The sequence below is a fragment of the Anser anser genome (genome assembly GCF_964211835.1).
Source record: "Anser anser genome assembly, chromosome: Z".
NCBI lineage: Eukaryota > Metazoa > Chordata > Aves > Anseriformes > Anatidae > Anser > Anser anser.
This window is the reverse complement of record NC_139723.1, coordinates 52955087-52968648: the sequence shown is the minus strand read 5'-3', so window position 1 is coordinate 52968648 and position 13562 is coordinate 52955087. Positions and strand designations below refer to the sequence as shown.

The 13562-nt window shown below is 35.5% G+C and overlaps 1 protein-coding gene across 6 annotated transcripts in view; it reads left to right on the top strand.

Annotated features, from left to right (window-relative positions):
- Nucleotides 1–13562, top strand: part of CCDC171 (coiled-coil domain containing 171) — a 171289-nt gene that overhangs the window by 112874 nt on the left and 44853 nt on the right. For 3 of the 6 annotated variants that reach the window (XM_083816340.1, XM_083816341.1, XM_083816339.1), the window contains exon 23: nucleotides 8397–8528. The exons of 1 other annotated variant lie outside the window; for it this stretch is intronic. In XM_083816340.1, coding sequence (XP_083672466.1) covers nucleotides 8397–8528 — 132 coding nt within the window. Of the gene's footprint in view, nucleotides 1–8396; nucleotides 8529–8829; nucleotides 8877–13562 lie in introns of all 6 variants that reach the window. 2 more of the 6 variants (XM_083816336.1, XM_083816337.1) reach the window with 1 other exon arrangement.

Here is a 13562-nt window from a genome sequence, read left to right as displayed (position 1 = left end):
GGGGCGGTGGAGCTGGGAGCTGTGGTTAGTCCGTAACAGTTCTGTGCTGCTTCTTGCTCCTCACACTTTTCCCTAGCTTCAGTGTGTGTTTCCTCTCCATGGACTGCAGTCCTTCAGGAAAGGCATGGTTCATCACGGGCTCTTCATGGGCAGCGGATCTGTCATCAAATATCTGCCTGCTCTGGTGTGTCCTGCAGTGGCTGCAGCATGGACATCTGCTCCAGTGTGTTCCGCCAAGGACTACAGGTGGATGGAGCCTGCTTCACCGTGGCGTTCTCCATAGGCTGCTGGGGAATCTGCCTTGGTGCCTGGAGCACTTCCTCCCCATCCTTCAGTGACCGTGGTGGTTGCACTGCTGTTTTGTTCTTGTTTTCTTTACTCTCCCTATGCCTGTGTGGTGCTCTTTGCTCTTTCCTGAATACATCTCAGCAAAGGTGCCACCGTCTTGGCTGCTGGACTCAGCCATGCTTGGCGGTAGGGCCATTGGAGTAGGCTGGATGTGGCAGTGTCCAGAACTGGACACCCACAAACTCTTCCACAGAGGTATCCCCCTGCAGCCCTCCCCACTGCTGCTAACACCTTGACAGCTACTCTTTCTTCATACAGGGCTGTAATTCCCTTTTCTTCAGGCTCCCTAAATCCTTCTTCTCTAAATTTCTGTCTGTGCAAAACACTGTCATGGGAAGTCATCCCAGTGAGTCAGCCTGTACAGAGCCAGGGAATTGTTTGTGTTTCCCCTTGTACTCTTAACTGTTAAGGTCTTGACGAGCTTTATGGGCAGGCAAAGTTTTCAGTCTGCCCAAAACACCAGATGCTTAGGATTTGGCCATTTTAGCAGGTTAATAAAATACCATGTCTTCTCAAGCTTAGACTGTTACCGCTATCCTATGTGAGGTTGATGAACTGTGATAATGAGTTGGTAAAAGAAAAAAACAACAAAACAAAACAAACAAACAAAAAACTCCAAAATACTTTTCCCAATACCTGCTTGCAGCCCACTTGCTCTGACATTTTGGCACCGTTCAGGGATCAAAGCACCTATCCGGTGTGTTCTTTTCCTTTTGGGACCTGGTTAGTAAATTCCTTTTCATTCTCTTCTGTAATGCACTTTGTTTCTGCTGATTGAAATTCATATGCCAGTTGGCAGAAGTGCTTCCACGCAGTCACTGTGTTGTGTTGCCTCACTGCTGCTTTCCTCTCACCCCTGTTGTCTTCTTTGAGATGTCTATAAAATGGCTGTGCATGAGATTTGGGCCCCACAGTGCAATCAGTTTGAAAAACAAAAAAAAAAAGAATGCTATACAGTCCATTCTGTTATCCTTGTAAAATACAAAGACAAAATCATCTTTCTTTATCCAAAAGTATGATGTATTAAAAAATAAAGGATAAGAGACAGTTGGAGGTGAGGTGAAATGTTGAAACACTTGAGAATTAGTGACATGGTAGCATTAGGTTGCCATTTTTGATGTGGTTCATAGCAATAAAATACATCTCCTTATGATGGTTGTTTTACAGCCTCTAAGAAATTCATTTATAGAAGTTTTAAGTCCATATATACATGTGTACATCAGTGATAACACTCATAAATAGCATTAATTGTTAGTTTCAGCAAGAAGACCACAAATTGATTAGGCCTTGAAAAAAATGAAACAGTTATGGGCCTAAAGCTGGCTTCCACAATCAGGCTGAATAGATGTTGCCCAGTACTTCTAGATACCATTTAGATGCCTTTAGCCCCATTTTTTCTGAGTTAACTGGGGTCTTTAAGTGTCTACCATTATTATTTAGGTATCTCTATAAAGATTTAAAAACTTTTTTTGAGATCTAAATTTGATTTTTTTTCCCCTAGCCTAATTTTATTCCCTGAGCTGGTTCTTCTAATGTGTTTAGATACATTAGCAGAGTGAAGCATGCTTGTATGTTTTTGTGTGTTCAGGGTCTGTTTATCACTGTGGATGTCAGTTGTCAAAAAGGCATGTTGTATCACAAGCCTATTGAACCAGTGGTATGTATTCATGCAATAAAATCACAAAGAAAACCCAACTAGAATATTAAAACTCTGAAGATTGCTCTAGAAAGTTTATAGTAGGAAACTAGCTATTATTTTCCCATGACAAGCAAAAAAAAAAAAAAAAAAACCACAAAAAAACAATAAAAAGATGAATTTTTCTTCTCCATCTCAAATTAACACCTTTTCGTATAAATGTTTTATGAATTACTTTTGTTCCCCCTCCCTAGTAATCTGACTTACTTGATCCTTGTTCCTAAAGATCAGTTGTGCAGGACATACAGGTGTTAGCACAGCTGGCTTGCTGATGACAACTCTGTCCATATAGCTGTCTAGTGTGTCATCACTCATATTGTTCAGTGTCATTCTGACCTAGCCAAGCTAAAAATGGTACTCCAGCTCAAGAGGGATTTAAAATCCTTGACAAACTAAAGATAAGACATTGTCGAATGTCATATCTATGTGCTTAACTGTTTTCACTTTCAACATATCTAAATAACTAATTTCAAGGCATATTTGTCTTCATTTTTTTTCCCTTTTTTTCCCCCCTTTTTTCTTTTTTGAAGGCTGAATAGGCTGAATACTTTTGTGTAGTTTGCCTTTAGTAAGGGAAAATCCTTGTTTGGAGAATTGTTGAATTACTGAATACATTAACTGTTATTTTCTCCAAACGTAGGTTCATTTTCAGCCCAAGGTCATTGCAAATCTATTCATAGGGGATGTATTATAGTGCACATCCTGCAACTATAGCGAAGCTTAGGTGCAGTGGTCAATGTTTGCAAAAAACAACTCTGGATCAAATTAACATCTTGCTCAACAGAGCATGTAGTGTCTGTGTGTAGTAATATGAGAAAGCTTGAATTAAACTTCTAGGTAAGCTTTGGATGGGATTTTTCTATGCTGAAAATTAATTTCCAGAATCTTGACTGGAATTTCAGAGGGCAAAACAACAACAACAACAAAACTAGCATATCCAAAACATTAGTTTTAAGGTGCATGTCCTTACACACGTGGTGGTTTTGTGGTAATTAGTGTTCTTTTAAACACCACCTATGAAAGGACTTGAATTATAATTAAATACAGGTTTGCATGGCAGTAATCAAAAAGGGGACCAAGTAAATCTGTATGCTAATACAGAAATTTGTAGTAGATTTTAATTAAGTGGTCTATCTAATTAGATTAATGTATGGCTACCTGTAGCAGGATATGTACAGATGCTGTCCAAATCTTCCACTATCAATGGCTGGACACTTGGAACTGGGGATGTATTTCTTCTTTTGATGAAAAACTATACAACAATCTGTTGATCTTTAATAAGTACTCAAACCTAACTCTGTTGGACATTTAAGTAGTACCATGTAGCCCTTTCCCTTGTACGTGACACTGTTTTGTCTCACAGAGGCATGTTGTGATTTGCTATGGGTTGGCCTTATTAAAAAATATATATTTATATATATGTGTATATATATATATTTTGTTTGTTTGTTTTTTACATCAAGTCCTTGATTTTGATATATTTGATTTAAAGTGCCTTGAGTTTAAGCAGCACAGTGTTGTTACAGGCAGTGTCTTGGCTTCTGGAGTGATCCTTAATTCCTGAAACATGCTCATGGATAAGGATGTTTCATGGATGTGTATCCATATATACAGTATTAAAACATATTTTTATATATTTTATATATATTTTACCATGAAAGATCATATTTGCAGCAGCAACTTGCACGTCCTTGTTTTCTGCAGTATGACCTGCATTATACATGCTGCCCAGGAGGTATGGACATTATGCAGCTAAACCAGCCATGTATTTGAAAGACTGTGGCTAAGACTTAGATGTGGTTTGTTTTCTAACTGTCTCCTTGCTTTAAAAAATATATATTCTAAAAACATTTTTGTTAATTATATGTCACATGTGTAGTACATAGCCGTGGTAGAAGCCATTTTGTTGGCACTCTTTTAGAATGATTTGCATACATATTTGTAGCTTCTGTTGTCTTAGCAACATGGTCATCTCAAAGTCAAGAAGTCTGAATTGTTGTTTGTCATTCACTATCACCATATCACTGTAGTTTTTTGTAGTGTTTAAATTGCAGATAATATGCTATTAGCATAATAATAGGAAATGGAAGCGCAGTAAGTCCAAAGGTCTTCACTTTCTGAGAACTATTTTTTATTTATAATTGGTGAACTTTGAACTTATAAAAGGTTCTGCTGTATTGCTTACCTTGCGAAATTTATATCCAGGTATTTTCTGTTCAACATGAGAAAACGGTGAATTAGGTCTAAAATGAGAGATTAAAATCGCTGGTTTGTTGTACCAGTCAGACCATAAGAGGGCAATGCATTAGGGAGGGGTAAGCTCATCTTGACACCTTTCACAGCTTGCTAGCATTTTGTACTGTGTCTCTGTTGGCATAACTAGACATACTAGCTCAAAGTGTACACAGGCAAAACAAAGAAGTGAGCACAGAAGTAGTCTGCAGAAGAAATTATTTCTACCTCTGATCAGCAGAGGATTTTTAACATCATTGTTGGACATGTAGAATTAGTTCATCAAATTCTACACCTTTGATTCAGTCAATAATGTAACTTCAGTTTATTATTCAGTTTCAGCTTTGATCTGAATTCATCAGTACTTTATTGATTTTAAATTGAGTGCCTATAGTGCTGTATTCTGTGTTGCTTTCTTAATTAATTAAAAAGTTAAACACTGTCATAAGTCACTTTGCTCCTTTGTTTTAAAATGTTTTGAGCACTGTAGACTTGTTTGAATCCATTTGTGATTTTTCCCATTTTCACCCAGTATTCATATACGCCTAAACTGAAAAATCTAATGGTCATACCTAGCAGCCCACTGTCATAGTACTTACTATACTCCATATAAAATAACTTTTGTAACTTCTCATTGTCCCAGCCAAAAATGTATTTAACAAAACTAAGAATAGCCAAAACCTTTGCAAGCATTGCATGTAGATAGATTTATACATGTTTCCTCTATATTCATTTTTGAGTATAGGGAAGTGGAACTGGTTTTAGAAATTCTTCATCCTTGCAATAGGCCTGATTAGTTTTTTTAGATTATAAGTCTCAAGCCTAAGAGCACTTTCAGATAAAATGTTCTTGCTTTAGATTTCATGACAAGAAAAAAAAAGTGTCGTTAAGTGCAAAAGAGCTCTGAAACTTGCTTCATAAAGCCTAACTACTGTATGGAATAGTTTTTCTTCCTGACAACTGGCAAAGAAAATGTTTTTTTGTTTGTTTGGTTAGTCTTTTATATAAAAATTACCTTACCCTAACAGTTTTACCTTTGCCTGATAGTTCTATAATGTATGTAAATACTATATTTATTTTCTTAGCGAATAACAAATCAATCACAATCTCCCAACTCCTGAATTTATATTTTTAGCTTTCAAAAAGTAAATAGCATAGAAGTGATGAAAATAGTTATTAACTAAGATAACCTGTATATATGGACTATCCATGTGGGCACGGCCTTTACAACTTTACATTCCTTGAATAAGGTAGCCAAGTGGAAGACCGTTTCCACTTTTAGCGAAGCCATGTAATGATTTTTGCACAGCCTGTATTCAGTCTTTTGTTCTTGTTATTTTTCCTGAACCTTTGTGAGTATTTTTCAAAAGAAAGCTCTAGCTTTCAAAGGAAAAGGTCTAGCTTCATTTTCTGTTTCTCAGCATGTGTATTCATACTGAGATTTACTCTTTACTACCTATTTACAAACACAAAAAAGTTTTGTTTTTTTTTAATTCTTTTTTAATTGTGGAGCTCCTTTTCAAAAATCATGCTCTTTAATGAACTAATATGTACTTCTCTGATGCTGTGGTATTAATTACATATGCTTACCTCAATTCAGCCATTTAAAAAAATGTCTTTTGTATTTTATTGTTCATTGAGTGTCAGGCCCCAATACTAAAATGGAGAGTTTGAAACTAATAGGGTTAAAAGGACATCCACTGTCTGTATTGTGTGTGTATTATACCTCCATTGCTTATACATTGTTTTTTTTCCCCCTAGTATTAGCAATCTGCTTTTGTACTTTGACATAGGGATTTCCCTTGTGAATATTGTCACAGAAAAAAGAGAATTATCAATATCGCAGTTAAACTTGACTTTCAAAGCTAATAGTATCTCATTTGGGGGCTCAAATTTAATAAATTTTCTTTGATTCTGGGTGAGTTTTTAAACATCAAACAATGAATTGGCCAGGGTGCAGTAAAATATTTAGATCTATTGACTACGGTTCAGAAGGGTAGAAGGCAAAACACTGGTGGTTTGATGTTGATAAATTCTTAGTACCTTAATCCACATTAATGTTTTCTTTTATCTATGTGCATACTGGCAGCAAAGAAACTGAAATGTGGTGTTATATATATAGATAGATAGATAGATGTAAATCAAGTGTATGTATGTGTGAGTTTATATAAATATATATATATATATGTATTTAAAGTAATGCATTTTGTTATATTCAGCAAGGTTAACATCTGACCGGAATTACACATGCTGACAGAACACTCTAGAGAGTATGTTTGTTCCACAGGACTGTATATCCTGAACCTGGTGCACTATGTGTGCAAAAAATGTGTAGAGGACCTTTCCTGTTATAAAAATTGCATCATAGTGCATATGTTTGGCAGCCACAGGTATTGACAGGAATTCTTTAGGTCAACTTGGGAAATGTAGGGCTCCCTATTCCCATAGAACAGAGAAACGAATAAAATAAAATCTTTTCTTTTTTGTATCAGTAGATTTACACATGCATGCTTCTTTCATTCAGAGCAGATTTCAAAGCCTGCAATACTATTTGAAATATGTTCACTCATCAACATTTTACAAAAATTTAATTTTGTAAGTTACTACAAAAAAGTAATGTGGAATTTAAAATGAATGAGAGTTAATTAATGGTGAGTTCTTTCAAGCAAGGGAGGCTCTGAAAAACTGAAATTTATCTTAAATACTATTTAGTAAATGATTTATATACTGATATATACGTATTTAGTTTATGTTTAGTATATGTTTTAATATCAGAATGTCTATTGTTGTGAAAGAGTCAATTATTTTTTGCAGTACTAGCTATTATTACTCACCAGATACAATCTATGCCACATGAATATATTTCATCTTTTCATTTATAGTAATGTATATTTGTATGCATGCATGTCTTTCTGTATTAGAATCATACCTGACTACTGGGATCTTTTGAAGGTGGACATGATAATTTTTATATTAAATACAATGAAAAATGTTTGTGGCAGTATATGGTGTGATGATATATATGAGTGATGTGTTCATGGAAGTTATGTCTTAGATAGGATCTATTTCACATCCATGCTGATAGCCTAATTACATTTTGTAGTATATGGAAAAATGTGCATATTAAATAAATAAATAAAAAAAAAGTCTCTTGTGCAAGACTATTAAGTCTGGTTGTTTGTAAAGAGAAGAGCGTTAATCGCTTTACATTGCTCAGTTTTTACCTACGTATTTTTGTCACTCTGGTCTCCAAACTGAAAACAGTTTCTCTCGTAGTCAGTAGGTGGCACTGTGACATCAACTGCTTTTGGTTATGTTTGTGGCCATATGTAGAAATCACGTTGATAGTATTTGGGGTTTTTGTTTTATCCTTTCGTTTCAGACTGCCTGCAAAACTAAATAAATAAATATCAAACTGTTTGAATTTTGTACAAATTGTAGTATTTCCCACCCCTGAAATGTCACAGTTAGGAACTGTATAAAAGTGGATTAAAAGCAGTTAGTGCAGTATTTTTTATATAGTCCACAATATGAAAACTAGTAGTAGTAGATTTTTTTTTTCTCCTTCTGTTAATTGCAGTGCTACAGGTTGTTTTTTGTTTGTTTGTTTTGTTTGAGGATTTTTCGATGTAATCAGGGCTCTAAATGAATTAATATTAAATGAACCTAATTGTGAAGGAATGATATGATCTCCACACAGTAGGCAGAACTCACATAAGAGTTTATTATTTGTATGATTGCATGAACTTTTAAATTTCGTAGCTGGTGGTTTTTTGTTTTTTTTTTTTGAGTCAGAAGTACAATTGCTGTTTCTTTTCTTACAAGGTTTTTACAGGGGATAGGTCTGTAAAATGTATATATCAGGTGGGCTTGTGAGCCCTTAGTGTCTTTCCTTCTAATTTCAGACTAGGGGAAGATGCTTTTTCTTCTTAACATTCTCTCCCAGCACTCTGAATTAGAGATTTATTTGCAACGAAAAATCAATTAGTCCTAAATTTATTCATGGATTTCAGGTCCAGCGATCAATGCAAGTCCACTCAGTGGGCTCAAGGGGACCCAGTTCATCCCAGTTAATGTGTCTGAAGGGGAATTACCATTGATGCTGTTTTTTTCCCTTTAGGTCAGAGATCAGACCTTGCTGTCACAGACTGCGGCAACCAGGAATGACTTCACCCTGCAGCTACCCAAACTGCACCTAGGGACCTTTGCAGTGGAAGGGCTGAAGGGCGGGCCAGAGGTTGTAGCATTTCAGGTTAGAGTCTAAAACAATCCTGTTTCTTCTTTCCCTTTTTTTTTTTTGCATCTGAGATAGAATGAGAAGCTGGGCTGCTTAGAATGTGTGGAGAACAAAACTATTGCAGTCAACAGTTGAAAGAGAAATAATTTCCATATATGCTCTTGAATATCGTATTTCAGAGGTGATGTGAACTTTTAATTTTGCAGTTATAATGTTAAATAACTGGCAGGAATATGACTGTTGAAAATTCAAATATTATCTTTGAAAAATAATACCAGTTTATTCTACTATTTTTTTTTTCTTCTTCTTGATTTAGGTAATGCAAAGTAGGAAAACAAACACAGCATTTTTATGCTTCTTCTGGTTAGTATCACACTTACAGTTTTAGTAGTAGTAGTGATTTTTGAGCATTCCTTATTTAAAATAAACCACTATTAGAATTATTCAAATATAGAAGCTGTTTTCTTCATGTAGGCTTAAACATTTGTATGATTAAAAATACTAATTTGGTAAAGAGGGAACAATGGGCAACAAAGAGAAATGAACTAAAAGATGTACATATTCGCAACTCTGAAAACGGATTTTGTGTAATGTCTTATTTTTTTTCAAAGTTTGTTGTGTCATCTTATACATAAACTACCCCTTAGTCCCTGTAGCTCTGCAGAATAACTATATTTTTTGTGTTACATTATTGCTAAAGGCAGAACATTTAGTTTTTCAATGGAAGAATGAAAACCAAAGTGAGTGCTTACTTCTTTCATTGTGCTCTCCTGTGTGAATCTGAGAGAGGAAAGCCAGTCATGTAAAGTGCAAGGAAGTCAGACACCGCATATGTTGCATAGTGTGCATGCTTTTCTGTAGTAGTCCTTTCTAATTTATTGTAGATATTCTGTTCTAGATGCAGTACGTTAATTGCAGGAACAGGGTCACGAAATCAAATATTCAAGAGACGTATATCCTAATCTGCACATACTTCATACTATTTCCCTATTGCATGCACATGTTTCAGTGTGATAAAGATTTAAATTGTCTTTTTTATCATGGTTTTATAAAATTGTAGTAAAGTGTAACACCTGAAATTCCCATGAACTTTAGTTAACACAGCTCTATGTCTCTAGCAGAGAGTGGAGTTGCAACTGTTTCCCCACAGTGATGATCACTTTTATGGCTATGCAAAAGGTTCCACAGGTGACATATTTTTGAAGAAACCATCGTAGGAATCACCGTCTTTTAAATACTGTTCTTCTAAATCAGTGACTTACTCTGTGTTAGCTGCCTTCCGCCCCAACTCCTATTCTTTTTTGACCTCTGGAGTACTATAGAAACATTTGTAAGACAACCCATTTCTTCTTCCTTTCTAAAAAGATGAAGAGAAATAGGAGTCTAAAAAAACATAACTCATGTTTGTACAGAGTGCTTGTGGTATAGGAACTAACACACAGCAAGGTGTGCTCTGGCTAGCTTACTGGTGGTGCAGTATTATAAATGTACTTTGTGTTCACCTGACAGCTCAGATTATATGTGGTTACTCTGTAGGTACACAAACAGCATCAATGATCCACAGTCTATTTCCCTGTGAAGTTTTTTTCTTTTCTTTTTCCTGATTAGTTACTCAGTCCCTGTTGGATAACTTTCTAAGTCTATTATATAGACTTCATTTTAAAATTTCCTCTTTTATATAGCTGGGAATCAGCTAACTTGTTTTAATTTCACCGCTGTATGCAAAACTATATTAAGGGCAATCCTGCAATCTTGAATGAGGTAAGGAGTTAAAAGTAAATTTATGGACACTTCTTATTAAAAATAGTGGATGAAACTGAAAAACCAGTAGAGAGAGATGATTGGTGTATCTAACTGATATATGTGTATTTTATAGTTAGTCTACAATGAGTACATTTCACTTAAAGGCCTTATTCTCTGTGAATGTTAGACGTAAGGAGTTCTTTTCCAAGTCTAAATCTATTGCTCTTTGATGGTTCCTTTAAAAAAATTGCAGAGAAATGAGGATTCTAAGTTAGACATTATGGTACGGATTAAGCACTTAGCTATCAGAGGTCTTGAATACTCACAGAACACATTGTTTTATTTTTGTTTTTCATACATCCAGCTCATAGCAGGTGGTTGGAATCAGTAATTAATCCTAATTTTATATCCAGTGTTTCAGAGTGTCTCACTTTTCCCTTATATGAGGGGAAGATAAAAAGCTTGTTTGTGGTTACACATCTACATAGGTTATCTTTATTCCAAATTTTTCAGAAAACAAGTGGTACTTAAAAGCATGTGACAGGATGAAATCTGCTATTCCTAATTTACCTTGTGAGTGGGAATATGGGAAGTATTGGAATTTTTAAATTGCTGTTATCTCCATATGAGTGTTTCTTGGGCGAGGTATGCTTTCGCTACAGAAAACAAGTGCAGAGAAGATTGGAATAATGAACCTAAGTTGCTTGACTGTGAACTAAGTTATCAGATTTTTTTTTCTGGCATACTTAATTATCAGTGTTTTTTTTTTTCTTCTATCAAGTGGATCCAACATTCCAAATAGTATTAATACTTACAGGGCTGATCAAACAAACAGACAAATGAAGTCCCTGTATAGTAAGTGACTTGCATTTTATAAAGAATGTGTTGTACGCTCTGGCGATAGACCTTTGGGTAATGAAACACTTGGGATGCAAAATTCTGTGAATCTTCTCCAAACTCTGCACTTTATTGAATTGCAAAATTAGATAATGAATTGAAATGTAAGTTATTTAACAAGAAAGTCCTTTCACTGAATGTCTTCTGAAACTCCATGCAAATAGTGAAATGACTACCTAGTGATAAGTATGACTTAATTTATAGGCAGTTGTTAAATTCTTGGAAACTGTAACAGGAATTAGTATAATAGTTTGAAAGTGTCACTTGAGATGGATAAATAATGAAAAAACTGCAATATCTCTATGAAAAAAATTATGTGATGGCTATAGCTTTGAAATACCCTCGTCTGATATTTAATTGCTGTGGAAGATATGTCACAAAGTCATACTGTTTTTTACTAAGCTAAGTTTGAAAGTGCAAAATAAAGTGTTCTTTTTGAGCTACTGAAACACATCAGAACAGGATTTGAGTGTGCTGTTCTGGCCATGCCTGAATATTCCCATGAAGACAAAAAGTGAAACAGTATGTGAAACCTTCAATAAATACAGGATACAGGATGAAAAAGAGCAACTGAAATAACGTGGGATTCTTTATTCTAGTAGTCGTACTTTTCAGATAACTATTTAAATTAACCAGTTAATTTTAACTGGTTAATTTTTAACTGGTTATTAACCAGATAACTTTAATTTAAATTAATCTTTAAATTAAATATTACCAGCTCTTTATAAAATACAAAATTGAATTGTGCTACACCTTTAAGAGGAGGATAATGTACTCTAGCTCTATTCTGAAAGAGATTGTTGGTCACCTAAAAAGTGGTAATTCAGAAGATTCATTCTAAGCTAAATATTTTTACATCATATGTGTAATAAATACTCATGGCAAGCAATTGGACCTAAAAACAATTCATATAGTCCCAAAAGAAACCTAAGTAAATGTAAACATTCATCTATGTATAATAAAGCATTGGTATACAGTAGTTCTATTCATGGATGTAGACGCAGAAGGATAAGAACTGGTAGCAAAGAAACTATTGAAGCAAATTTAGGTACCTCAGACCAGTTTCACAACACCAATGTATAAAGAACTTTGCGCTTCAAAATATTTTTGTGTTTGATTCCCAGCCAGAGAAAGGCCAATACACAAATCAGCAGCTTTGCCTTGTGTAGAAAAAAACTGTTGTAGGTTGGTTTTACAGGAGATTTGGGAGCAGAACTGCCTTTAAGGAGGAAGTCCCAGATATTTTATTACACAGAAGTAATACAGATTCATCCAGCCATTGATGCTAAAAAATTGTGACAACTAGAAACTAGCTGCAGTTGTCAGAATCATATCCACAGCTTCTCCAAAAGATACCATTTAGAGCACATGTGTATGGCTATGTGATCAGACAACCACTGATGTTCACACGTGGTAGCTGCCAGCAGATGTTCAATTAGAGAAAGAGTAATCATTTTCTGTGTCATGGGAACTACCTTAACCTCTGTCTGAAATGTCTCCATTTGCACATTTTATTAATTGGCCCTTTTAATTTGTGGTTGTTTGCTTTTGGTCAATATTTGGCATGGGGAGGGCCTTCCTCCTCCTCTAATATTTGGTTGCTAAAAGACATGATACAGGTTCTAGGTGTTGTTTTAGAACAGAGTTGACGTTCAGAGATGAACTTATGTTGCTGTTTTGCAGGAATTATATGAATTAGAGACTCCAAAATATGTGAGTTTTGTCAGTGAAATTAATGAGAATTTGCCTACTTGGTGTATTTATGTGGTGCAAAGCAAAGGGGATGTGAGGACAAGACTATTGGTAGGCTTCTTGTATAGAAGGGATGCACATACCTATGTCTGTATTTGTCAGCTTTTATATGTCTTAGGAGAAAACATTGCTTTATGTGCTGCCCTTTACCTGAGGTGTGAGAATGACGATCTGGCTGTAGGAAATCTGCATTTTAATAAAATTGTACTTCGTTATAAACCTGGGCTATGAGTGATTTGAGTAAATATATTTATTTTTCATTACTAAGCTCTCCCTTAATTTTGAAATAGTTACTATATACTTGTGGTTTGCTTTCTCTCCTCCAGGTGTGTTCGAGACAGAAAAGTTTTCTTGTGCTCTGCCTGCCTGCCTCTCTCTCTTTGTCTCCCTCTCTTTTGTGTCTCTGCCTCTTTCACTGTGTGTGCACATTCTCTGCTGCACGCGTACTCTCTCTCTGCCATGTGTGCTCTCTGCTGCATGCACGCTCTTTGCTGCATGCACATGCTTGCTGCCTCCCTTCTTCTCTTTCCTTCTCTCCCTTCCTCCGTTTCTGCCTGTTGCTGTGTCTCAGATTCTTCGCTTGCCTCTCCACTCTGTGCCTGTTTTGACCGTTCCGTCTCTGTCTCCCTCACTCTGTCTTGTTTGCTATCCCTCTGT